This window comes from Alnus glutinosa, chromosome 8, assembly GCF_958979055.1.
Source record: "Alnus glutinosa chromosome 8, dhAlnGlut1.1, whole genome shotgun sequence".
Lineage (NCBI taxonomy): Eukaryota > Viridiplantae > Streptophyta > Magnoliopsida > Fagales > Betulaceae > Alnus > Alnus glutinosa.
In genome coordinates this window covers 3,110,914-3,138,425 of record NC_084893.1, presented here as the reverse complement: position 1 = coordinate 3,138,425, position 27,512 = coordinate 3,110,914, and the positions used below count along the sequence as shown (strand labels likewise).

The window sequence follows — 27,512 nt, the reverse complement described above, 5'->3', positions numbered from 1 at the left end:
CCCAGTCAATAATTAGCAACCATTATTGCCCTACCCCAAACTCTATAATACTTCGCTTCTCTATTGCCCTTCCTACTCCGGCACTCTAAGATTTTGCCACGTCGCATTGCTTCAAACTTTTATCATCTCCACGTGCACCATTTGGTTGTATGTGGCTTGATGGAGTGAGGTTTAGGGCACACTTGCTAGTAGCACAACTATTTTTCATCTTATTTTATTTGATTATCAAATACTTTTTTTTCTGTTTTTTTTTTTTTTTTTTGGATTTGCTTGACCTTTCTGTTACACATTTACCCTTTTAAATTTTGTCAATTTTTGTAGTTTTAAGTAGTGTGGAATACATTTTCTTTTTTATCCCAAGTAAGGTGCAAGAGTATTATAATTTTTACTTTAAATTTCTTATAAATTGACATAATAATGTGTTATATTTACTACAGCAACAACTAAAATGTGGATGTGGGTTCATATTTTGAACTCGATTATAAACAAAATCGGAATTTTGACTTCAATTTGAAAGAATAACATTCCATATTCGTTTAAACTTTTGAGATAAGTAGTGATTTAACATGATATTAGAGTTAAAGATCCTGAATTCGAACCTTAACTTAGCAGTTTATCTCAATTTGAAGCTAGGCCTAGTAGAGAGATCACTGGGCCAATATCAACTAAATATTTAATTGACTTCATAATTCATCATTCATTTCAGCTAAATATTTTACGTATTGAACCTCCTTTATTAAGGATAAGTTTGGTATTAGAATGAAAAATTATATGAATATTAAAATATTAATTAAATGATTAAATTCACCCGCTCGTAATACTTTAAATCGGGACATCGTGGGATATGTTCCCCACATGGATCAAATAAGGTCTCTCTTTAGATAGATACTCTCATCTGTTGGCCAGCCCCCTCAAAAGGGTCTATTTATAGCCACTACTACTTTGCTCTCAGAATTAAGCCCCACACTCCCAAGCCAACTTTAACCAGATCTCTCTCTCTCTCTCTCTCTCTCTCTCTCTCTCTCTCTCTCTGTTTTGTGCCCGGCTGGTAATGATGACGATGGCCAAGCTTATCTGCATTCTGGTTCTAGCTGTCCTTGGCATTTCCATGGTTGCAACCCAGGTAGCTTCTTTTTCTCTGCTCATCACTGCTATGGGCTCCATGTGAAAAAAAGTTTCATAATTCATTCATATACGTCTCTCTCTCTCTATCTGTTTTGTAGGTCATGGCAAAAGAAGCCCAGTACCACCTGGACAGTGTGAGTTTCTTCTTCTGCTGTAAATGATAATTAATTTCTTTTGCCTCAGGAAATCTTCCCATAGTTTGACAAAATGTTAAACGTTTTTCAGGGGCGATATGGACCAGGAAGTCTTAAGAGCAACCGTAAGCAATCATATTCGATAAATAAAATGCTGATCTTTATTATTATTATTTTTTTTTTTTTGGATGAAAAAAAGACTTTATAGCACCAACCAACCAGAAACAAAATCCCACTAGTACAATCTACACACAGGCAAGAACGAGCAAAAAGCTCTACAAGCCCTTACAACAGCAAACAAGAAAACAACCAGAAAGACTATAAAAAGGGAAGATTCCAAAGCTGGGCAAGCCGCAGATTCTCCCTTGTCCTCTTGAAATCCCCATTTACCAACAATCTTGCTCTAATTTCCCATTTAATCTTTGACAAGTAGCAACACTACTGCTATGAAGCAGAGCATTCCTCTGCCTCCACAAATTATAGACTGCAGCACCCAAACACAGAATCCTTGATCTGGTTTTAAAACAATCTCTTCTCAATTCAAATAGGTGATCTCTTCCCATGTCTCCAAAGGTCGATGCACCAAACAAAGGGCCATAAGACTTCTCCATGTGCGTTTATTGAAACCACATTGGAAGAAAGATGTGCCCTGTTTTCAATACTACCCCGGCAAGAAAGACACAAAACAGTCACCCTCATACCCCCACTTATACATCGTTTCTTTGCATAAAAAGATGTTCTTATCAGTTTAATGCTGATCTTTATTGTTTAAGAATACTTTTTTTCTGATCATGTATATCTGTGTTGTGCATAAAACGATCAGAATGCCCATCACAGTGCTCTAGAAGATGCAGCCAGACGCAGTACCACAAACCATGCATGTTCTTCTGCCAAAAGTGTTGTGCCAAGTGCCTTTGCGTTCCTCCTGGCTACTATGGGAACAAGGCTGTTTGCCCTTGCTACAACAACTGGAAGACCAAGAGTGGAGGACCCAAATGCCCTTGAAAAGTTCAAACCTTTCTTTGCTGTAATCCCAACAAGGATTTAGATCTGATTTTATTGTTCCAAAGGGGAACTTATTAATTAACCCACTGCTCCTCAGGGTTTTGTCCTTTGTAAACCCTTTATGAGAGCACTGAGCAGAGTGACCAAATTCAGTCACTGTCATGTTCATTTCTTTCTTTTATGAATAAAAATTGTGTTAGTTTTTAATAACAATGTAAAAACATAAGTGATTTATTTTAATGACCATCAGACTGTGTATATATAATTCATGGAACATGTGGATACAGAAAGATTACTTTTAGTCAGATCCTCAAAACATACTTCTGACTCTTTGTTAATACTTTTTAAATGGTATTTTTTTAAAAAAAAAAATGTTAAAAATAAACATTTTAAGTCTTTCTTTTATTTTTTTTATTTTTTTATTCTGATATGATATAAAGGTGAAAACTGTTTCCAGTATTTTGTGTTTTAGAGTATTTGTTAATGTTTTTATTTTAAAAACAAAAATGGGAAAGAGAATGATTTAACAAACAAAGTCAATAAATATTTCTTCTTTTAAATGTCAGGCAATAATTAACATCTACTCTCAATATGTAAGTGCAATACTTACTATTTCAATACAAAGAGGGCGAGATTTTATGGATCAAGAAGGTTAAGCGCCACTCCTCTCCATTTCAAATCAAAAGAAAATGGTCAATTTGATGGTTTATATTCATTATGCATATGTAATGGTGTATATATTGTCACATGGTGATCGATCAATATGTTGTTGTGCCATTTAAAAATGATGTCGTATAACATGTAAACCGTAAAATACAACAAAATTAAAATTTAGGCCATAAATAAATTTTACTATTTTTAAAATGAAATAAAAAGAATTCTATTCCAACTTGTTTTTGGGGCCTTTTGGCTATGCTGAGACTTGATTTCTAGACTTGGCCCAAGCCTAAATTCCAGCCAACAGTATTTGTAGTCTGCCTTGCCTAAAAGATTCAACTGGAAAAAGTGGGTGGGCTCAAAGTTCAATTTTAAGATAGCCCACAATCTGAAGCCCGTTGTTTACCATACAAACAATTGAAAAACGAAAGGCCCATTAATTATAGTTTCTTTCATGCACAACTATTTTCTTATTTTCTTAATTAATTTTAAAAAAAAATTGTTAGAGTTGTACAAAAGTTGTATAAAAGTTATAAACGTATCATATCTCAAGTACTACACACTCAAGCAAGTAAGCTGGAATAAAGCCAATAAGCTACAAAGGCAAAGCCAAGACAAAATTCTCACGAGCAAAGCACATAGCTAGAAGAGTACATAACACTGCTTCTAGCTAAACAACATCAAACAACTATACAACTCACAAAGAAAATACCAAAATTTCAGCAAAACATCAAACAACAGCTCCAAGATAGCTCTACATTCTAGAAGAACTTATGGACCCTAAGATAGCCAAAAACACAACCATATTGCCAAACCCAATCTTCTGAGTAAAGCAACACTACCAAACAAAAGCAGAAAACAAATCTCAACCACAGCTACTAATGCAATAAAACAGCTATACAAACGCAAATACAAACAACACCATTAGACTACAAGAAGCTCTATCAAAGCAACATTAATATATCTATCAAGAAAACAAGAAATCAGCTGGCAATAGCTTCAACCCAGCTCCATAATCTAGCAACACAGTCAGACCGGTAGACCCTATTCGAATATGAAGACAAGCTAGCTATTCGAGACTTACTCGAATACATAATAGATCCCCTAAAAATTTGATCACATTTACTATCTAAATTATTAAAAATTGCTAGAAATCTCTATTTATCTGTGGGCTGAAAATGGCGCATCTTTCTTAGTAAAGAGATTCTCGATCTGTCCCTTTTACATCTATACTTTTTTACACGTGGCTTATCCATCTTCTGCATGAACCAACCATAGAGTGAACTTTGCTTTCAATTTAGCTAAACCAAGCCAAATTGATTCTCTGCATGAAAAGGACACAAACAATTTACAATCAATTAAGTTTTGACGATGTCTCTCTCTCTCTCTCTCTCTCTCTATCAGGCCCACCGTTGCTGCATGAGACCCTCCTTAGGAAATTATATAATAAAGTTTTTGAGTTTACTTTTATGGGAAATTGAGGCAGGGCAGTTGCTTCGGCCTTCAAGAAGGAAAAATTAAATTAAAATAATAATAAAATATAACATGAAAATAGAAAATTGGACACGTGAAAGGTCCGTTGTATCTACTCTCTCTCTCTCTCTCTCTCTCTCTCTGTTCCATGTCTAAATTTCGTGAAAAGCCAAAAAAGAAAAGCGTAAATTGATCGATCGCGTCTAATTTTTTTTCATCGATAATTAAATTCCACAAGAAAGGTGAAGAAAATAGTAAAGTATACATGGTCAAAAGGCCTTTTGTACCAGACGTGCTTATCACTTCGTCCCTGTGCAGTCTGAAGAAGAATTTTCAAGCCATGGAGTCTCGGAATCCAAGATGATCTCAGGTGCTCATTTCGCATGTTCGCAACAACCCAGTTTGTCTATTCGTATTTCTTTGAGAACCCAGATGATAAAACCTTGATTTTCAGCGTAATGCTGCTCTTTTTAGTTTTCTTTCATATTTTGGAAGATTTTCTCGAATTATTTTTAGCTCTAACGGCTTAAAATTCAGAAGATATACGCTTGTTTCAGCTGAAAAAAAATACTCAAATTCAAGCATTCTTCTAACTTTGTGTGCAGATTGATGACTTGCTTTGATGACGAATCCAAAAAGGGAAGCCTTTTGTTTTTGGTTCTTTTTGTTTTTGAGGAACTCAGGGCTCTGTATGCGGCAAGTCTACCATAGATGTAGTCCGTGACCATCTTTTAGGCAAAAAAGAACGCCTTGTGATCTTCTTCAAAACCCCTTGGGGTTTAAAAGGCAGAAAACGGGTTACTTTCCACAATGAAAATGGGTGTTTCTCTTTCTGTGCTTTTAGAAATTAAGCTGATCTTGTTGCTGGGTAGGAGTTCAGTCGTCTTCCATTATGTCCCTTTAAATTGATGCAACTAGAAGCTAAGAATTCATTGGCTTGGATTTGTATTTTTTTTTTTTCTTCTCAGCCGTTGGCTTGAATTCGAAGGATCTTTAATTTTCCCTTTGATCTTTAGGAAGATACTATAATTTAAACACTTTTTTGTGGTCTAGTAGCTGTTGGTCTCCTGTTTAACTTTCTGAACTCAGGACAGTTTTCCTGAATATCACCAATGTCGGAGAAAAGCATGCTTTCCTCAAGGCTTCTTTTCTACCTAGTAACCATTTCTATGTTCCTTTTGATCCTTTCATCTGCGTTCCTTCTTGAATTTACCAATACTTCTATCATATCTAGATCAGTATTTAAGCTTATTCTTGTTAATAACACATCAGATTACTTCAAACCCAATGTCAAAAGTGAACAAATTACAAGTCCTTTCACCCCTTCTGTGGATACACAAATTAATGCCGAAAGGCCCGTGAGAAGTGGAAAATTGGCATGTCAAGTAAACAATTCAAGTAGGAAAATGCCTTCTCTGGGAAAGCATAGAAAGATAGACTGTGACCCTTCTCAGGCTCTCTTGAGGGTGTTTATGTATGACTTGCCTCCTGAATTTCACTTTGGATTATTGGGTTGGAAGGGAAGGGTGAATCAAACGTGGCCAAATGTCAATAACCCAAGTCAAATCCCACCATACCCAGGTGGGCTGAATTTACAACACAGTATAGAGTACTGGCTCACCCTTGATCTTCTGTCGTCCAACACCCCAAATGTGCTTAGACCTTGCAGTGCCATAAGAGTGAAGAATTCAAGTCAAGCAGATGTCATTTTTGTTCCATTCTTCTCATCTCTGAGTTACAACAGACATTCTAGGCTTCATGGGAAGGAGAAAGTTAGTGTTAACCAGATGTTGCAGAGCAAATTGGTACAGTTTTTGAGGGCTCAGGAGGAATGGAAGCGATTGGGCGGGAAGGATCATTTAATTATTGCCCACCATCCAAATAGCATGTTAGATGCAAGAAGCAAGTTGGGGTCAGCCATGTTTGTACTCGCGGATTTTGGAAGATACCCAGTTGACATTGCAAATCTTGGGAAAGATATAATTGCTCCTTACCGGCATTTAGTGAGGACCATTCCCAATGGTGAATCAGCACCATTTGACAAACGTCCTATTTTGGCGTACTTCCAAGGTGCAATATATAGGAAAGATGTGAGTTCTTCTTCTTTTTCCTCTTACGATGAATCATTCAAGTGTTCGTGCTGTGATCTGTTACTGCTTCATCTGGATATCTCTCTTCTTTGTATGGAATTATTCTATCCCCCAATTTTGGGATTAATCACCACATGCTTTAAAGTATTTTTATTCTTGTGGAATTGGTTGATAAGAATGAAGAAGGTATAATGAAATGCTTTGTGATTAGCATCCTGTATTTGATATCAAAATGACTTCAGATTTGAATTGAGGACTCCATAATAAATACTGCTTAAAGGAGAGAGCTTGGATTATCTTGTCCTTAACTACACAGTAATAGTGAAGTCTCAAATTTTGATAATAAGTTGAAAAGAAGAGTAACAAATGTGATTGTTGATTTACCTTGGAGGTATCACTGATTTACACTTTTGTCATGGTTGGTTCTGATTGTTGTATAAATACCAAAAATGAAGGAGGGAAGGAATTTTTGTAATTACTGTTCGCTTTGGACATCAACTTGGTTGTAACCGCATAAAATAAACACCATGACAACGTTTCTTGGTCTGTCCACAAGAATGTCCCAAATCAAATAGGTATGATCATTCTGTTAACTGAAATGTTGTTTAGGAAACTATCTGTGCAGGACCATTATTACAGCCCATATAGGATGGGTACTTCCTAGCCAAAAAAGAAGAAGGACGCATACTATATTATAGATTTCCAGTCCTGCAAGCTGTACCAGTTTTGTAGTAATCTATGTTTCTAGATCCAAGCAAACAACAGTTTGTAATTGGCTTGCACTTCATCATATGGGAAATATTAAAACTCTATTGGGCAATGGCAAGACTTGATTTAAATGCCAAAAACCAAAAAATTACCCAATTTATATAATGTATATGGAGAATGCTGTTAATTAATTTCAAGGGATATGATTGACACAATAAACTTCGAATGCCTAGTTCTTTATGGTGGTTATGATGGCCTCTTTTGCCGTCATTGCTGGCCTTTCCACAAACCAGCTCTCTTTGGTGCTTTCCTTCTCTCTTTTTTCGTTGTTAACCATATAATTTTGACAATGCCTTTTTTTTTTTTCTTGAATTACATTATGATATCTTACTCCATGTAGATCAGCCTGATCTTGATTTTAAATTTATTTTCAGGGAGGTTTCATTCGCCAAGAACTATATTACCTTCTCAAAGATGAGAAAGACATACACTTCACATTTGGCAGCATCCGAGGGAAGGGAATTAGCAGTGCAGGCCGAGGGATGGCATCATCCAAGTTCTGCCTCAATATTGCCGGAGACACCCCTTCCTCAAATCGCCTCTTCGATGCCATTGCGAGTTATTGTGTTCCTGTGATTATTAGTGATCAGATTGAGCTACCATTTGAGGATGTCTTAGATTACTCGCAGTTTTGCTTATTTGTTCGTGCATCTGATGCGGTAAAGAAGGGCTACCTACTGAATCTTCTTCGAGGAATCAAGCAAGACAACTGGACCAGAATGTGGGAAAAATTGAAGGAGATTGCTCATCATTTTGACTATCAATATCCGTCCCAGCCTGATGATGCTGTGGATATGATTTGGGAAGCAGTTTCACGTAAGAGATCTTCAACACAATTTAAACTCTATAGGGTGAACAGATATAAAAGATCTGAGTCTCTCGTACAGAAGAATTGAAATGACAAGCGCCTACTTTAAAGAGTCATCAAAGGGACAAGCATAATCATTTTTTAAGATCTGTTAGGGCATTTCTTCACCTTTTTTTATCCACACTTCTTGTAATGTTCATTGATTCAGTTTTTTTATAATAACAATTGCCTTTGCTGTGCTGATCAAGGAGCACTTGTATAAACCTCTTTTTACTCTCTTCCTCCTTTTAGACACTAAGCCCAGCATAAAAATTGAACAAATAAAGAAAATGAAGATGGCCTCTGAGTTTATGAACTTTGGAAAGCAGTGCATCAAACATCAAGTGAAACAAGCATGCAAGTGTACAAGGAATGAATCAAAACTACATGAAGAATTGGCTATAGCCGAAAAAAAAAATACATTCTATTGATTAACTGTATACGTGGAAGAAGAGTCACCAATGCAAAAATATTGAAATTCTTGTCTTTTTTCATATAGAAAAATTGGAAAATTCGCTATATAATATATATATATATATATATTGTATGCATGAGCCAGCATCGTCATGCATTTATAGTATTCAGCTGTTGGAACCTAAGATTACAAGATACAGATATAGTGCTGGCTCACAGATTGGTTTTAGCTGCAATTCTTCAGCTTGACAGAAAGCTTCAACTGAAACAAATAGAAACAATGAAATTCAACCACTCCGCTCCAAGAAATTGTCGAGGAAGCACAATGCCAGCCACCCATGTGTTTCTCTTTGCATCAGTTATAGCCTTTAGCCGTCTCTTCCTTTAGAGTAACTCCCTCCACAGTAAAAAGAGACAGGCTTGAGCATGTTAACCCCTGTTGTGAATGGGATCTGATCCTTTTCGAACACTTCTTTTGTTGGACTGATTGGGATCAAACATTATTGAAGGCGCAGGTGCCAAGCTCAGCTTCATATGCACATCCTCCTCCTCTGCAACAACCGCTAGAACTCTTAGATGTTTAAGAAATGGAGATTGCCCTTCGCCCCATTTCAGAGCAAGATCAATGCTTCTCAGGCCAGAAACCTGCTCTGGTTGAAGAGCTAGAAGCCCTATACAAACAAGAAGAAAGACTCCTCTAGAAGCCAAAGGACCCATGCTTGTACTCTGCAGAAAAACGAGAGAATATGTGGTATGTCTGAGACTCTTATGCCTTATTCCTATAAGAATACGCCCTGAGGTTTATATATCTTTTTATGGGATTTGGAAGGCTAAAAGCATAAAAGCACAGGGAGGCCCCAGAACATGTAGGGAAGTTTTAGATTCAACTCAATCATAAGCCTGTAACAGAAGCAATAAAAGGCTGTTTTAGAAGACTCTGACAGGTTTGAATAAAAAGTTAGTTTGGAACACTATCCTTGGGAAGCCAAGTATCTTTGCGTTTGGATTCCCTACATCTCTCTATCATTTGCCTTGCTTCTTTTTTACCAAACCAAGACCAAGAACAGACTCTTGAACTCTTAACTAACTGCCCCCACGTAATCCGACCAGACTGACATGTCCTTAAAACATGTTACATGCTTTACATGCAGGCTTCAACAGTTCAACTGAACTGATGCAGCTCAAACATATCTCATGTTTTGAACTCTGTTTTTACTCGCACGAAACATCATCATATGTGTAGTGTAATTAATATGGGCATGACTGTATCGTTTAACCCAATTTCATTCCCCTCATCCTCCAATTTAGTTAAGGTATGGAAATAGATTTCTTTTGCCACAATGGGCCATCTTTCGATCTTTTCCTGGAAGCATTTGCATCTCCTCACCTTACCTTTGCCCTTGAAAAGGACCTCATCCTTACTAATACATGTTTGATTTCTTACTTATTAAAAAAAGAGCAAAGATAGTATACAAATATATATTACACCTCCAATCACACTCCTCTCTCACATGGCTGATGATGATGGTACTTAACTTTTGATTTTTTGTTTTTTAACAAGGGTTGAAGGGCAAAGCCACATCAGCCCAATAGGATGGGGTGATGGGGTGAGATGGGAGTGTAGTATATATATAGCATTATTCTTTAAAAAAAAAAAAGGCAAATATATGTGATTATTACAAAATTACTAAAAAGAAGAATGTTAAGAGTAATGCTACTCTCCACACCCATTTATCATATTCATATCACACTGGTTGATGTGGCGTATTTTAAGTAGTTTCTCATGTTAACTACTTAAAACGTTAGCCGATATGATATTATTGATATAAATGAGTATGAAGAATAACGTTACTCGAATATTAGTATCTAGAAAAAGAAAAATTTGCTTAAATTAGATGTTGATCAGATTGCTATAGTGGCAAGAAAGACATCAAAAGTAGAGACGTTGGGGAAACGGGTAGGGAATAGTAACCCCTCCCAAAAAAAACCAAACGCTTGCTTTATGCACCAAGACTTGCTTTAAGCTAACTTACTTTAGAATTCCAAGCTCTTCTCTCCATGCAACAAAAATCACAAAATCTTGGTTTCTTGTGCTAAATGGAATTCCTTTATGCTTTTCTTTGCTCTCTCTTCGGATTGCTCAGGCCTAAATCCTCCATTCAAAGGAAACCCTCATTCGGCTTCAATATCTGCCCTTGTCTTCTTTTCTTTCTTTATTTTGTTCGCGCTTATCCATGAAGACCAATAGACCATCTTTCTCTTCTCTCCCTCCCTCCCTCCCAATCTTCTCTTTTTTTTTTTTTTCCCCCAACTTCTTTCAACAACTTGGAAGTTATAAAATCCCACAAACAAGAAAATATGCTTAAAGCACAGGGCTTCTTCACAATTTAAATTGAATGTGTGAGAGAGAAAGGTAGGCTAAGGAGGAAGAATGGGGAGTGGTCATGGTCCAAACCAAGTATACCTTAGATACTCTTAACAATGTGGGCCTCTGCTTTTGCTACTGTATTAAAGCAAAAGAATCAATGAATTGTTGCTTTCCAAAATCTTCCTTCACCATCACATTTCACTTTAAGACCCCCTCTCCCGGCAGAGTTTCTTCCTTGTATGCAAGGATATATAGCGTGTTCATTCATAATTTCATATCATCAACTGGCAATCCCGAGGATGCCACACCATCTATAGTGGCATGCACGTTTCTTTCTTAAAGTTGTGCGCTTAAAGAGTTTGGCTTACCTCCGGTGAACACCGGAGATCTCATATGCAAAAATAAACGGAAACGGTAGAGATTGCAAGATTGAAATTCTATCTTCAGAAGAAGAATAACAGACATTAAATTAGAAATAAGTCAAATGACAAAAGTCGCAAATCAAAATAGGGTGTCTATGCAAATTCTCAAGAATGGTCCTACTAAAGTAATAGGATTCCAGAACATCGAAATTTTTTTATCTACAGTTATACAATATGAGAAACCTAAATTGGATGAGCCAGCATAATCGGTGTCTAATAAAATTCATTTTGGGTCCACAATTTAGATAGAACCAACTATATATATATATATATATATATATATATATATATATATATATATTTCCTTGCCAAATGACAACAAAAATATGTGTAAAACATTAGTACAAGTAGAGGATCACTAACACTTCAATCATTGCTTATCATATTAATTTAAAACAATAAAAATGCGGGTAAATAAAAGGGTGAGCAAAAGAGAAAAAGAACATCTACTGCCGATACCAAGTAACTGTAAAAAATTTGGTTTACAACCCAACCGCTAATTAATTAAGTTGACAAGTCAAATTTTAGCTTAATCATTTTACTAATTATGGGTTGGGACGTCAACTTGTAAATGATTCGTAGTAAAAATTGCAATAACCCTAACAGCACTCACACAACTGACACAAGATTATGAGAATCCCGAAAAGTTCGTTTACAAAACAGTGCTGTCATATGTCCTGCCATGAAAAAGAATGCGAGCTCCAGTCTTGCCATATGGCATGCCACGACTTAACTTTCAAACATATGCACGAATTCTTAAAGAAATTTTATTTTGCATTCTCCTAACATACTATGTTGATGTGGCATACTCCATCCACCCTTAATTATAATAATAATAGTATAAAAATAAAAAATCCAATGGTGGCTGACATGGGAGAATGCAAAATAGCATTTCTCATTCTTAAATACATGCTTACACCATAAATTCTAATATCAAGATAGTTGGAAATATAATAATCTGTGAAAGCAGCTCTGATAAGATAAACAAGTTTCCCGAGCAGCATAACTGTTAAGACCCAGGGATATATGTACAAACATAATGAGAGAAATAGGAGGACATTCAATAAGGGGAAAATAAAACGGAGGGGGGTTGATAGAAGACCCCATTAAAGATACAACTTAAAAAAAAAAAAAAAAAAAAAACAGCCTTCCAATTTTCTCACTGCCAGCAGCAAATTTTAAACAACGTGCTCACATTTCCAGCTCCAACTTTTCTGCTCCACTAATGCAGAATCTTACCACCATTATGAACACCATATCATTGAAGTGGTTCCTGATGGGGAATCACTGCAGGTCCTGGTGCTATGGTGAATTGCAAGCCCCGACGCTGTCCAGCCTGCAGCATAAAAGCAACTTCTGTAGCTGCAAGTGCTGCTGCTTCCTGATTCAATAGAAACATTTATGAACAAATTAATGAAAAAGTACTAAACAAAATAATGTATTTTGAAATTATTGCATTACCACCCAAACAAGTCAGCAACTCTCAAGTATGCCAGACAAGAGATTGAAAGAATTTGGGAATGACATGTATGAAAAGTAAGAAAGAGAAATTCAAGAAGACCCCGTTTGTTGATATAGACATCACTTCCCAGCTGAAGGAATGGAATTAGCCATAAATCAACAGTTCAATTCCAATTATATGAAGGGAAAACTTCTCTTAAATGACCAACAAAGCACGATTCCAACAATATTTTCCAGTGCATGAGAAGCAAGCCAAATTCCAATTGACACCATAATCGAGAAATATTTTGGTCAAAAATTTATTTCCTCCAAAATAGCATAACCAAATGCTAACCTGTCTTTGCCTTCGACGCTGCAATATACTGATGGCCCAGGCCATTATATAACATGGCAGAAGAAAACCAGCAGCCCGAAGTAAGAAAAGCTGTAAAGCATTAACAATTTAGTTAAACAGTGAAACAAGGTGAACTTTTGAACTCAAACACTGAAATCTTACTTACAGAGAAAAAAGTGGAAGCATCATCTTCCCCATCAGCATTGGTAAGGGATAGAGCATGCCTCAACAGCAGAAGAGCCATTAACTGCCAAGAAACAAGAGAATATATCAAACTATAACCACACAGCGTCTTCATATAAATTGATACTATACTATCACATAAAAAGGGTCAATAGAGACCACAGCAATAAATTTTTCTTTTCCAATTGAGAACAAGTGTATCCAAGGTGTTGCCCGCAAAAGCGACCCAGATCACAATGTAAAATAAGGTCTAGATGCTGCCAACCAGTATAAACCAGCTCAAAAGGACAATATGTAAAATTCCATAAATCATGCAAGCTTCAACTTGCTCATCTTCAGATACATCTACAACATAAGTTCTCAATGAAAATGACAGGCTCACCAAGACATTTGATTCCTATCTACCAAATATTTAGACATATAATGTATAGATTCAAGTTAAGAAATGGTTTTCATGTCTTACAATTAGAGCTGCAGAGCGACAAAATGCAGCTCCACTAGCACTAGTATTAGCATAGTCATCATACTCAGCCTCCAAAAGATGTCGTTCCGCCGCTGCCATTGCCAATAGTCGAGGGTCATGCAAATCCAAAGGGGCACCAGAAATTGTCCAACCCTCGCTGTGAGTCAAATCCACAAAACAAAAAGAATAAAGTTTCGAATAGAAGAGCATGTAAGAAACAAGTCCATGTACAGTGACCCATAAGTGTAGGGACAGAGTACAAACTTGCCTTATATCAATTGCAGTATCATCAGAGTGAGGTGGAGGAGGTGGGGCAGTATAACCAGGTTGATAAGGCTGCAAAGAGAAAAAATTTATGTGAAGTTGATACACTGATTTGACTTCTCAATTCATAAGTGGAATTAGCTAATGAAGAACATATGATCATAAGTTTTTCAAGCAATTTCACACTAACATGCATTCAAATATTGTATTCAAATATGAGACCATGTTATTGGAAGCCCATACCTACCCATGTCAGAGCAAAATGAGCTCGAGAATTCAACACCTCTCAATGTGCATATAGCATTCAAAAAAACAAAAAATTATAAAAAGGAGGGAGAGAGAGAGAGAGAGAGAGATCAGAAGGTATTAAGTTCTCTCAAATACATGATATAGCACATAATCCCACTTGGTACCTATGCTACGCCAGATGCAATTGCTCATGATACAACAAACTATTTCGTACTCACAATTCACATTCACCAAGAAATAGAAAACCATCGCCATGGCCAGTTTCTGAAACAAAACAAGTTGCTTACGTCCATGTCTCCATGAATATTGGCAATTTTCATATATTATAAATCCAAGATATGGAAATCACCTATATAGATTCCTTACTGAAAACAGGGGTGAAGATAGCAACAATTCTAGATACTAAGAAAGTGGGGGCTTACCTGATGACATATCTCACAAGTTATATCTCCCTTCTCATTGCACCATCGTTGAACACATTTCCTATGAGCATACTGTATAAAAAGAGGGGGCATGGGGAGGCGGGAATAAGTTGTAAGTTTTGGTGATTTATAACATTATTAAAACAAGACATTAGAATATAAAAAGAAAGAAGGGAACAGAGCAATATATCCAAGTACTGATTGTGGGGAGCAAGCTTTTAACATGTTCAGATAGTCGGGCCACTAATGCATGGCCTAATACTACTATCTAGCTTGATTAGAGCAATAGGTCCTTACCATGAAGATTTCTTATCTACGACATGGTCTGTGTGTGCAGGCATGTGACAGCTGATAAGCATGACAGGTACCAAGGTCAGGCCACTAATGAATGGCGTAATATTACTATCTAGCTTGATTAGAGCAATGGTCCTTAACATGAAGATTTATCATCTAAGCCGTGGTGTCATATATTACATGAAAGTTGCATTCTTTTCTATTAGAAAAAATAACCACTGGCCCTTGTCTTAGTGGTAATACCTGTCATTATTCATATATCTTCTAATAGAAACTATTACCACCGGCCATTGCAGCCAAGTGGTAGTACCTGTCCCCTTCTGATGAAGGAAAGGTATTCCATTCCAAGTGGAGAGGCTACACAATTGAACAGGCCAATTTACCTTTCGATTGTATTACAGGCCAGCCACCAGACCAATTAGATACACTAAAGAGAAATTGTTGGCAAACCCATGCCTCTGAATATGAACTAAAGACCATCATTCACATATGTCATGTCATTATTTAAATCCCTGGGAATTGGATCAAGCATAAATTATAAAAATAAAATAAAATAAAAACAGATACTAAAACACTTTAAAGTGATAGCCTACTTCAAACAGAAACATTACCAAGAAATTTAGTTTCACTGATGCTGATGGAATATACCCTTTAAACACATTACAGATTCTAAAGTAAGCATGAAGCAAGAAGAAATTAAACCCTCAAATATTCAAACATTTCGCATTCAGAAAGAAGAGCATTGTCTCAAAAAACAAAAAAAAAAAAGATTACATTACCTTCAAACTACCGCTGCAAGCACAAGGGATCTCCAAATTCTTAATGCTATCTTCTTCCTGGCAAATGCGACATTCCACCGACTGAATCAGTGGTTCTTCTTCAGACACACCATGTTCCCCAACCCCCTCAATGTCAATGGCACAATTGGGTGGATCAGCAGGATGCGAGCCAGAACCCTCTCCAGAAGATCCCGGGGCTGCCTCAGCCCCTTGCAGCGATTGCAAACTTTCAGGCGTAACGGGATGGTCAACACACAAAACCACATGGTCGCCCATTCTTACTCAAACTGAAACTCCTAATTCACCATAACTAAAATCATTAAGTTCCAAAGTTGTGAACAGGCATCTAATTCACAAAAAACTAAAATTCCATTTAATTCCAAACAAATTGCTGCTGACTAACAATGAAATGCATTCAATAGTTCACAGATAAAGTTAAAACTTCAAAAATCTTCATGCTGGGTTTCATTTCTCCTCAAAGAACTACCAAATATCATACTTGAAAAAATGTTCATTTCGCTTCTACTTTCTTAGTTTTATCAGCAGACACCAAAAAAAAATAAAATGTTTGGAATTTTTGACTATTTCAATTGGAAGCTGCAGATGCAATCTTGAGATTCCGCATTTTCCTTTTCTTTTTTCTTTTTTTGCTTTTTCCTTTCCGCCGGAAGTAAAGGTTTATTTGCAACATCACAATAAACTAAAACCAAAGGAAAACATTTCCACATCAAGAACTTCAAATTGCCAACAAAGTCAACCCATTTCAGCTCTCTCTGTTTGGCTGATCAGAAAAATGCAGGAAAACACCATTTATCCCAGTAAAAACCCATTACAATTAACAATAAGAAAATCAATAAGACATTCGATAAAGAAAAAAAGAAACTCAAAGTTCTAATTTCCTCTCTGTTCCCTTCTTTTCAAGCAACCAAACAAAAGGGTCGCACTACCTCAACCCCAACAATAACCCATGATCCCAAGCTTTTCTTCAAAAACTCTAAAACGCGAACAGAAAGATCAACAATTTACCCGCACGATTCAACACAAAACCCAAGAACCAACAATCCCAATCAAATTTCACCGAAATCAGGATCTTTTCATTAAGCCCAGGATAAATTAACAAAAGCCAAACCGGAAAATTACCTGCAGATTTCGTCGAATTTGCGCTGTTTGGACCTGAATTTTTAGCTTTCTAAGGAAAAAGTCCAACACTCTCTCTTTGCTTTCTCTTTGAAATAATGAAATCAGAGAGAGAGAGAGATTGTTTTATACGGAGAACCCTCCGGTCAATTAGGTTCGGTGTAGACGAAGCTGGTGTTTCACTAGGCTTGGGTAACGATCGTCCAAAGCGTGTTAAAAGTATAATATAATATAAAAAATTAAATAGATAAATATCTTAATTAGTTAATTTTTTGAAAAAAAAAATTTGAATGAACGTAAGTTAGAGGATCTGCCACCGTGGACGGTCCTGGTCTTAACCCATGGTCCCATCCAATAGGCTTCATTAAATTTTGTCAAGTCAACAAATGGCGATTATTTTGGTTATGAACAAAACTTGTATAAAATAATCAACTTAGTTTTAAATTGATTTGGGTTTTTAACTACATTTTTTATTCAGCTTGATTATATTTTTTTATTTTTTTATTTTGAATATTCTTATGTTATAAATTACAATTTTATTCCACCGCCAGACTATCATGCTGACGTGATAAATAGTTGATTAATGCCATAGAGATTCACATCGGCACGGTAAGATAATAGTAAAATAAAATTGTGATTTCTAGCCTTACCATGTTTTTCGATGTAAATAGCACCAAATTATGAACCAACATGTTCATACTATTAACCAATTTGTCAAGCATAACATGAATGATCTCAACTTATACATGCTTGAAAAATGAGGGGATTGTGTTTGCTCATAGTCACATCAATCCCTACCTTTCACATTATATTTCATTTTGGAGTAATATTATATATATTACATCTATATTTTACAAGTATTTCACTATACTGATGTGACAGTGCCACTTCACTCTTAATTTTTTTTTAACAATGTCTAATTCAAAACTGGATTAAAATTGTCACAGCAGCATAGTTTGATAATGACAATATATTAGTGTAGTATATAGCATTACTCTTATTTTGACACGATATCACTTACTAGCATATGTAAACACAATTACACTGCAGTCGTAATGATTTGAGTCTGTTTGACCATACGATTTGACTAGTCAAAAGTGCTATTTTTTTAAACTGCACGTTTGAAAACTGTTGAACCAAACAAACTCTTTCATTCATAAAGCACTTAGAAACCTATACAAGTTACAACATTTTAAAAGGTTAGAAAAAATAAATTGATCGTATTGAATGGGTAGATAATAAAGTAATTGAAATTTTTTATAACCACTTATAAAGTTTAAGGTTAGGATCTTCTACAATTATTTGTCTGAATTTAACATAATTCAAACCGGAATTGTGAGAGACCGCTTATGAAATCTACCTGACCAAATAAAAAAAAAAAATTAAGTTGTCCAACTACTTTTCTAGTCGGATGAGTTCCATAAGTGATCTCTCGTAATTATTCACCCGAATTCTCTTAAATTCAGATAAATAATTACAAACGATCATGACCTATAAGTTGGTTCGCTCTTTATAGTCAATTAACCATAAAACCTTTTAGGTAGGTAACAACTCAAATTACCCCTGGATTTTTTTGGGATTATGATGAATTGCTGTTACAAGTGGACCAGCCAGTTTGATTGCATATAAAATCATAACTCCACCCCATTACAAATAAATGCAACTTTTCCCTCAAGCAGCATTTGCAGGCCAGCCCCAGGTAAAGCCTTCACTCTATATTTTAATTATATTATGGGAAGGTAGGTGCATCTAATATGTTCTTAAATAAAAATAATAATATATTACCATTTTTGTTAAAATATATATATATATATATATATATATATATATATTGTCTTTTATGATATATTTTTAAAACAAAATTATTAACAAACAACTTAAACACAAAAATAAGTTTTACTTTTATGTCACGTCGTAAAACTTTTTCAAACCAAAAACAAAATCACCCCCAAAAAACATTAACAAATAGAGATCGTAGTGTTCAAAAGGTAGTTTAAGACGTTATTTTATTAAATTACAAACTTTATCAAACACTTAATTACGTTTTTAAAAATTATTTTTTATTAAGTATATTTTAAAATTATTTTTTTAAACCACGTGTTTTGAAACTGCTAATGCAAATAATCATTAAATGTTCAATTTTTTAAATGACAGAACAACATATTTATATTCAATATGTTAGAATAAAACTTAAGTTTTTAAGATAAATAATAATTCAACATAATATTAAAGTTAAAAGTTATGAGTTTGAACATTTTTTTCGTCATTCATCTTTTACCTATTGAATTCAAACTTTAAAAAGGGTGATTTAATAAAATATTATAAAAATAAGTGGAGTAACTCATTAACAAATAAACAGCACAACCTATCAATATGAATATATTGCAAGTTAATTGCTTTTATTATTATTATTTACCGGCCAAATTACGAACACCTATACATGCATGATCCAAACTTTTTTATGATTATTAGGTCATGCCAAGATAATGAATCTGGGAAAAAATAATTCAGATTGGCGGCCTACTGAACCAATAATTCTAAAGCAAGCACAAAGCTTAGCAATAGTGGGGTTAAATATTAGCAGATTGCAGGGAAGAGATCGATAAGATCAAGTTAACAATATGTGACGTGAGTTGAATGAACTTAAAATTCATATTTATTTCGAAAGATAATTTGTCTGTTTATTATGTTTATTGCTTTACACATCAGCTCCGACTAACATTAGTTGTGTTGTTAAGAATCATGTTCAAATCGTAATTTTTTTTTTGTTCGCTTGATTAATAGTGTTTTGAATGTTGAAGCATCGTAAAAATGTCGTGACACACATCGTGGAAAACATATTGTTGGAGTTGTAAAAGCACTATGAACTAATTAAATTTATACTTGTTGTGGCTTGAATCAATAAATGAGTTTAAATAAACTTGAAGATATGTGTTAAGAGTACTCGTTATGGTACACTTGTTAATCTTCATGTTTTCTTATATCATCGATGTGATTAAAAGTATTGTGGAAGACGATTTGTAATTTGAACAAAGAGCATATACAAATATCCTATTTAATTAATTCTCTCAAACTCCTGAATTTACTTTTAATTTACATTTGATAAAAAGTTTATGGGGGATTACATATGAGTTATCTTAAGCATTACAACGAAAAAAATAAGTTTATTTTTTTATTTTTTTTATTTAGATGGACACGTGTCACCATCTTATTGGTTTGATGTGGCATTTAACAGAATTTGTCAAATTTTTTAACAGAATTTGACTTCAGGGTTCGTTTTATAATTATAATTTACTATAAGGACCTTCCATGAACCTTTTAAACCACTGGGAGTGATTCATAATTATGACATACCCCATGGACCAATAGTGCAATTATTTCTTAAATTTTTTATATTGAAAAAAAAATGTTTTTAATGGTAGGAAATGATTGGATTATATGAAAAATTGTGTATAATGATTTTTGTTATGAAAATTTATGTTAATAATGATTGAAAAATCATGGCATTTGAATATTTAAATTCGGGTTTTTATTCAGGTTGTATGTGGGTTTCCAAGTTTTTGAATAAAATCCGATTATAATATTGAAAAAGTTTCGAACCAAACGGTCTCGATCTATTAATTTATTCATTTGTAACATTGTCATTATTTTGTTAATTGAGATGACACTGTTGAAATAGCTTTTTCAAGACCAATCAACAATGACAAAATATTGCAAAGATTTCATAACTAATGGACTTAGTTCAATTTGTTAAGGAAAAATGCATGGAAGTGACCTACTTATGTTTTGTACTTATCTTATAGAGTTTTTTTGTCACTTTTTAAAGTTCGATGAGCTATTTGGAACTCAGTAAAACCATAGTAATTGATTTTACATTTTTTACTAAGGGTCCGTTTGGATTTACGATTCCAAAAAGTGCGATTTTAAAATGTGCAATTTGAAAAATTGATTTTTAAAAACACAGTTAAGCGTTTGACAAAATCGCAGTTTGGCCTTTAAAATCTCATGTTAGCCTTTTAAAATTTTCCGTTTTAAAAAAAACACCACATTGCCTGCGATTTGAATAAGCAGTTTTATGCATTTTCAAATCGCAATTTTTTTAAAAAACAGTTTCCAAACGATTCATTTTTTGTGATTTAGTTTAAAATCATTTTTTTTTTTTTTACGAAATCGCAATTCCTAACGCACCCTAAATTGTTTAGCGACTCACGTTATAAATTTCTTCTTATTTGACGCTATAATTTTTAAAGAATTGGTTTTAAAAATTATAATACTAAGAAAAAAAATTTGGAATAAGAAATTGCTTTGTCCACCGGTGAACACCATGATGCAGAGAAAGAGAAAAAGTGCTGCGTCCAGAGTCAAATCAGTCGGGGATCGAGGGCTCTTCTATGCTACACCGTTGTACTTTTATAACATATAATTTTTTTTTGTACCAAACAAAAACTAGCTACCATCACATACAAACTATACCTATAGAATTCATGCATGCAATTGGGTGCTTAATGAATAATGTCTTTGTTTATAGAGTTTTTCGACATCTATCTTACAAATTAATATGGCTATTTTAGTTCCCTAATGTATGGTCCTACTAATAACATGTTTCAAATATGATATCCCGAATTTAGATATGTGCATAGATAGGAGACTCAAGCTTGACTCTATGTAAAATGAGTGATGCAGTAAATATATCTAACAAGATGGCTTGATGGGGGAACCAATTTGATAGTACTGCATGGGGCTTCCTTCTTCGAAAGCTACCTAACACATTAATCATCATGAGATAAGACCTAACATTGCTGTTAATCCAGCACTGGTTTGGGTAGAGTTGAAGAGTACGTATTAGCTATCTTGAGGATTATGCCTCTGTTGGTATCCTTTGCATTAGAGATTCAAATAAGATGGAAGAGTCTCAAGACAGTCGTGCCTTTTCCCGCCTTCTGCTAGTATATAGTTTGTTCTATTTTCGAAACTTTGCTTTTACTAACTGATAAGCGTTGAATGTTACACATTCAAGCCCCTTAACTTATATATGTTAATTCCTTAGCATTGTTATTTGTTTAATTTTGTGTTGTTTTAATGTTTTCAAGTTTTAAATAAAGATGCAATTAATTTCATGCTTTTTGGGCTTAAAGTACACTTTAAGAAGACCTAGAAGATATGTTTAAGCTTAACCAATCATAATAGAATACCTATATGATGTGGTTAAGTTTAATCAAATCAAGTGAAGGATTAAATCGGAATTTCTCTAATAAGAGTCAAAATCGGATTGGGTTCAAATTTGGATTCTGCACATGTCTCAGTGTTTTAATCATAACTTTTGCATCAGATATTGGATTGCGATAAAATTAGTGGCGTTGGAAAGATAATAAAAATTCCAACAAATATGTCAGAAATAGCTTTTCCTAAATTCGGACGTTTACTATATCAAAATCGCCTCGCAATAAAGGACCACAATTCTGGCCGAATTTGGAATCCTTTTCCTACTTGGATTGAAGTTTCAATCTCCTACTTGGACAAGAAGACTCAAGAGACGATTTTTCTGGAATGGCAAGAGCTTCTAGGCCTTAAAAAAACATTGAGAAAAGACACTGCTACGGAGAGAAAAACTTCTTGAAGGCTTGAAGAGTTGAAGAGAAGTAATCATGGCAAGAGGCCATTGCAGCAACTTCATGAGCGGCTAAAAACCTTTGTAGGGTATTGATGTAGCCCTATCCAAGCACAATGGTTTGATTGTATTTTAATTTAGAGAATTTTAGTTTATGCATGTTGGTTGTATAATTATGAGAATTGCTACAATTTGATATTGTTCTTCATCTTTTAATGCAATTGTTCTTCAATTCATAATCAATATTGGTAGAATTCTTCTCTTGTCTTAGAAAGCTTTTTACCTTTATTGAACACAAATCATTCTTATTTTCTGTGATTATGAGAATGATGATTATACAACGGGTTTAATTGACATATGATCAAGAGAATTAGATAGGCCATGCCTAGGGAAGATGAATCGTACTACACCCTAGTTTAGTGTAATTTAGGTAGACGATTCGTGCCAACCGAAGATGGGTTATACTTTTTCATTGATTGTATGTATCCTATTAAAGACGTAGCTAATCCATGCCTAGGGAAGACGGGTCGTACCGCATCTTAGTGGTTAGGTGGACGGTCCGTGCCAACCGAAGATGGATTATACTTATGCTTTAATATGGTAATTTCTTGTTTATTTATAGCATGCATAGAATGAATTTCTCTAATTAAATATGATTAACCATTGATGTGCGGATAGCGGTGAAGTCAATACTCTACTCTTTTTCTCTCTCTTATATTTCAATTCTCTTTTACGTTTATTTTTATGCACTTTAGTTAATTACAAATTCAACAATCTTTTCATTAGTTATTTTTAATCTTCATAAACTTGATAGCAATACCCCTGTAGTCCTTGAGGTTCGACACCCTCTCTATAGCCTTATCCTACAAGGATTCGTCCTATTGCGAGTGGTTATTTATTATTGATATATTTTGGTAAACAAAAGACCACATCAATTTTTGGCGCCGTTGCCGGGAACTACAAACGGTTGTGTTATTAAGTTTTAAAGATTAAATCTAGCTTCATTATTTTCTATTTCTTTTTATTTTTATTTTTACTATTGATTTGTGTTTCTAATTTTGCTTTTAGTTTTTCTTTTCCTTTTCCCTCTCAGTTTTCCTCGCTGACCGCCATCATCATCTACAGCAGCTAAATTCCAGCATTCCTACGGGCCGGTTGTGAGCTTTTTATTTTGTTTTTATCTTTATTTTGTTTTGTTGTATGCTGGGTCGTCGTTCTTTATCATTGCCTTTAATTTCTTGCGACCCTGACATTGAACGCACTCTTAGACAACTTAGATCCGAAAGGAACTCTAATTTGCTAGGAAAACGCACCACTGAGACTATGGGTGACGATAACCCTATGGCTTTGAGAGATCATTATCTCCCTACCACATACACTTCTCCCACATGTCTCAGGTTGCCGGATGTTACAGCAGCCCACTATGAGATTAAGCCTAGTACTATACAGAGTTTACCATCTTTTCTAGGACTTAGTACTGAAAATCCTTACGATTTCCTCGGTGAATTCTTAGCAATTTGTTCTACCATTAAATTGAGCGGGTTCACCGAGGACGCTCTATGGATGCGTCTCTTTCCCTTCTCCCTCAAGGAAAGAGCCAAACATTGGTTTCATTCCTTAGCACCAAACTCCATTACTTCTTGGGCTCAATTGCAACAAGAATTTCTAAAGAAGTATTTTCCCATAGGAAAGACCAATGATATTAGGAGAGCTATCACTAGTATCTCCCAATATGAGGGAGAACAATTGTATGAGACCTGGGAAAGACTCAAGGACCTACTTAGATCATGCCCACACCACGCTGTCCCAAAGTGGCAGCTAGTGCAAAGCTTCTATGAAGGCTTGACTGAGCCTAATAGACAAATGGTAGATGCATCTTGTGGGGGAACATTTATGATGAAAAGTGAGGACGAAGCATGGACATTGTTTGAAAACTTGAGTAATAATTCCACTCAGCATGCATCCACTAGACGTAGAGCACCTGCACCTAAAGCACCAAAGACCGAAGGTCTTTTTGAAATAGGACATTCTGCAGATGTAGCTACCCAAGTAGTTGATGCTATCACTAGGAAATTAGATCAAATGATGGTTGTTGGTTTTGCTCCTAATTCTACTCACATGCACACACAGCACACACCATGCTCATTTTGTTCTAATCCTATGCATCATACAAATGATTGTCCTACTGCTGGAAAGTTTTATGATGATTCAACCGAGCAGGTCAATGCAGCTTTTTCACATCCGGGTAATGATCCATACTCCAATACTTATAACCCAGGGTGGAGAAATCATCCCAATTTCTCATGGAAGGCTCAAGCTTCAAGTGACTCAGTCCCAGGGGTGCATAATCAAGCTCAATCTAACAGGCAGCCCTACCAATCTTCTTCCACATACCGCCCTTCACAACAGCAATCTCAGGCCACACCATCTTCTCAGTCAGATTCTGGCATTCAGGCTCAGATGTTGAAACTTCTAGGCGAGATCAATCAGAAGGTGGACTCTCAGAATCAGATAGTGAACTCTCACTCTCAATCCATCGCCAAGTTAGAGGCTCAAATGGGACAGATGGCTAATACCCTCAACAAGAGAGAAGAGGGGACACTTCCAAGTCAGCCGGTGGCCAACCCGAAAGGACATTACATGGTAGAAGGCAATACTTCACATCACCAACAAGTTCAAGCCATCACCACATTGCGTAGTGGAAGAAGGGTCGACAATTATGTGCAAGAAAAGGTGGATGAGCAAACTGAGATCCCACAGAATCTGCAGAAGGACAAGGGTAAGCAAGTAAACATTGAGGCCTCTTCTTCATCAGCTCCCACTCTTGAGATACCATATGAGCCTCAAGTTCCATTCCCGGAACGTCTCAAGGCACCTTCTCACTTTGGGAAACAAGGAGAGAAAATACAAGATATGATGGATGTATTCAAACAGGTAAAAATCAACCTTCCACTCCTTGATGCCATCAAGCAAGTACCTGCCTATGCAAAATTCCTCAAGGACTTGTGTACTCAGAAAAGGAAAAGTAGAAATCATATTCCCAAGAAAGTACTTCTTACTGAGCATGTGAGTTCCCTAATTCAACACAACACTCCTCCGAAGTTCAAGGATCCTGGATCCCCTACAATTTCATGTATCATCGGACAGAGTGAGGTTGATAAAGCACTCCTAGATCTAGGAGCTGGTGTGAATTTACTTCCCTATTCAGTGTATCAGCAACTTGGCCTAGGGGAACTGAAGCCCACCACAGTAATTCTACAGTTGGCTGATCGGTCTATTAAGAAACCAAGAGGGGTAATAGAAGATGTCATCATCAAAGTAGATAAGTTTTTCTTCCCAGTGGACTTCATCGTACTTGACACTGAGCCCGTTCCCAATCCTGAGAAGCTGATCCCGGTCATCCTTGGGCGCCCTTTCTTAGCCACGGCCAATGCATGCATCAACTGTCGTACAGGAGTCATGGAGATCTCCTTTGGTAATATGAAGGTCAGGTTAAATATCTTCACTGCATTCCAGCATGCACCTGATCAAAATGAGTGTTTCTTTGTGGACAACATTGAAGAATATGTAGAAGATTCACTCCCCATTATTTTGGCAAAGGATCATTTGGAAGACTGCCTAACTCACTTTGGCTCTGAAGACTTCAACACCAATCAATACATTGATGAGGTAAATGCCTTGCTAGAGACAGCTGCCAGTGCAGATTTTTATCCATGGAGACTACCCAAGGAGCCCCTACCTCCAACTTCAAGCACTCCTCCCGTTCCTTCCCTTGAGTCTCCACCGAAGCTTGAATTGAAGCCACTGCCAGACAAGCTCAAGTATGCCTTCCTCGGTTCTAATGATACCTTGCCGGTCATCATTGCTTCAGATCTACAAAAGGACCAAGAAGACAGTTTATTAGCAGTATTGAAGAAGCATAAAGAGGCTATTGGATGGACTGTAGCTGATTTGAAGGGCATAGACCCCTCCATCTGTATGCACCGGATTCATTTAGAGGAAGATGCTTGACCGTCTCGTGAGGCACAGCGCCGGCTGAATCCCAATATGAAGGAAGTAGTGATGAAGGAGGTGGTCAAATTACTTGATGCAGGTATCATCTACCCTATCTCCGATAGCAAGTGGGTGAGCCCCACCCAAGTGGTTCCAAAAAAGTCTGGCATCACAGTGGTAGAGAACTCAGTTGGCGAATTGATTCCCCAGCGCACAACCACGGGATGGCGCGTCTGTATTGACTACCGCAAGCTCAACTCCCATACTCGGAAGGATCACTTTCCACTCCCATTCATTGATCAGATCCTGGAACGTCTTGCTGGCCAAAGCTACTACTGTTTCCTAGATGGGTACTCCGGGTATAATCAAGTGGCAGTTGATCCCCAAGACCAAGAGAAGACGACATTTACCTGCCCTTTTGGTACTTTCGCTTATAGGCGCATGCCCTTTGGATTATGCAATGCACCTGCCACTTTTCAGCGATGCATGATGTCGATCTTCTCAGACATGGTAGAAAAATTTTTAGAGGTATTTATGGATGATTTCTCTGTTTTTGGTTCCTCCTTTGATACATGTCTCCACAATCTATCACTTGTGCTTCAACGTTGCAAAGAAACAGATCTAATCTTAAGCTGGGAGAAGAGCCACTTCATGGTGCAAGAGGGAATAGTTTTGGGCCATATAGTATCTAAAAGAGGAATTGAGGTGGACCGTGCCAAAGTTGAACTGATTGAAAATCTACCGCCACCTACTTCAGTGAAGCAGATTCGTTCCTTCCTCGGCCATGCCGGCTTCTATCGCCGCTTCATCAAGGATTTCAGTAAGATTTCAAGACCCTTGTGTAATTTACTTGCCAAGGATACTACTTTCCACTTTGATGATGCATGTCTAGAGGCATTCCATAAGCTCCGTTCTATGCTATCTTCTGCTCCCATCATGAAGCCCCCCGACTGGTCTTTGCCATTTGAAATCATGTGTGATGCATCTGATTATGCTGTGGGTGCGGTCCTGGGACAACATGA

At 36.1% G+C, this 27,512-nt stretch overlaps 5 protein-coding genes across 5 annotated transcripts; 3 read left to right on the top strand and 2 right to left on the bottom strand.

The window, feature by feature from the left end:
• The first annotated feature begins 933 nt into the window (after window positions 1–933).
• LOC133875483 (gibberellin-regulated protein 6) lies at window positions 934–2,538 on the top strand. The gene is made up of 4 exons (XM_062313630.1): window positions 934–1,123; window positions 1,224–1,259; window positions 1,351–1,384; window positions 2,083–2,538. Exons 1-4 carry the CDS (start codon window positions 1,052–1,054, stop codon window positions 2,262–2,264), a joined length of 324 nt encoding a protein of 107 aa, XP_062169614.1. The 5' UTR covers window positions 934–1,051; the 3' UTR covers window positions 2,265–2,538.
• Window positions 2,539–4,604: 2,066 nt separating this feature from the next.
• On the top strand, window positions 4,605–8,337 carry LOC133875537 (probable arabinosyltransferase ARAD1). Its single transcript, XM_062313704.1, has 3 exons — window positions 4,605–4,764; window positions 5,000–6,484; window positions 7,627–8,337. Exons 2-3 carry the CDS (start codon window positions 5,507–5,509, stop codon window positions 8,146–8,148), a joined length of 1,500 nt encoding a protein of 499 aa, XP_062169688.1. The 5' UTR covers window positions 4,605–4,764; window positions 5,000–5,506; the 3' UTR covers window positions 8,149–8,337.
• A 605-nt stretch (window positions 8,338–8,942) lies between these two features.
• LOC133875131 (CLAVATA3/ESR (CLE)-related protein 45) lies at window positions 8,943–9,230 on the bottom strand. Its single transcript, XM_062313145.1, has one exon. The coding sequence runs from the start codon at window positions 9,228–9,230 to the stop codon at window positions 8,943–8,945; it is 288 nt and encodes a 95-aa protein (XP_062169129.1).
• Window positions 9,231–12,228: 2,998 nt separating this feature from the next.
• Window positions 12,229–17,077, bottom strand: LOC133875917 (uncharacterized). Its single transcript, XM_062314189.1, has 7 exons — window positions 16,893–17,077; window positions 15,753–16,048; window positions 14,680–14,751; window positions 13,745–14,080; window positions 13,265–13,345; window positions 13,099–13,188; window positions 12,229–12,684 (listed from the first exon to the last, which is right to left on the bottom strand). Exons 2-7 carry the CDS (start codon window positions 16,026–16,028, stop codon window positions 12,562–12,564), a joined length of 978 nt encoding a protein of 325 aa, XP_062170173.1. The 5' UTR covers window positions 16,029–16,048; window positions 16,893–17,077; the 3' UTR covers window positions 12,229–12,561.
• A 6,743-nt stretch (window positions 17,078–23,820) lies between these two features.
• On the top strand, window positions 23,821–26,508 carry LOC133875130 (uncharacterized). Its single transcript, XM_062313144.1, has one exon. The coding sequence runs from the start codon at window positions 23,821–23,823 to the stop codon at window positions 26,506–26,508; it is 2,688 nt and encodes an 895-aa protein (XP_062169128.1).
• The last annotated feature ends 1,004 nt before the right edge of the window (window positions 26,509–27,512 follow it).

Coding starts and splice junctions, on each gene's coding strand:
- LOC133875130 (XM_062313144.1), top strand. CDS start 23,821: ATGGGTGACGATAACCCTATGGCTTTGAGAGATCATTATCTCCCTACC.
- LOC133875483 (XM_062313630.1), top strand. CDS start 1,052: ATGATGACGATGGCCAAGCTTATCTGCATTCTGGTTCTAGCTGTCCTT. Junction 1,260..1,350: donor CCCAGTACCACCTGGACAGT/GTGAGTTTCTTC, acceptor AACGTTTTTCAG/GGGCGATATGGACCAGGAAG. Junction 1,385..2,082: donor AGGAAGTCTTAAGAGCAACC/GTAAGCAATCAT, acceptor TAAAACGATCAG/AATGCCCATCACAGTGCTCT.
- LOC133875131 (XM_062313145.1), bottom strand. CDS start 9,230: ATGGGTCCTTTGGCTTCTAGAGGAGTCTTTCTTCTTGTTTGTATAGGG.
- LOC133875917 (XM_062314189.1), bottom strand. CDS start 16,028: ATGGGCGACCATGTGGTTTTGTGTGTTGACCATCCCGTTACGCCTGAA. Junction 14,752..15,752: donor CTTGCAGCGGTAGTTTGAAG/GTAATGTAATCT, acceptor CTTTTTATACAG/TATGCTCATAGGAAATGTGT. Junction 12,685..13,098: donor AGCGTCGAAGGCAAAGACAG/GTTAGCATTTGG, acceptor CTATTGAATCAG/GAAGCAGCAGCACTTGCAGC.
- LOC133875537 (XM_062313704.1), top strand. CDS start 5,507: ATGTCGGAGAAAAGCATGCTTTCCTCAAGGCTTCTTTTCTACCTAGTA. Junction 6,485..7,626: donor GTGCAATATATAGGAAAGAT/GTGAGTTCTTCT, acceptor ATTTATTTTCAG/GGAGGTTTCATTCGCCAAGA.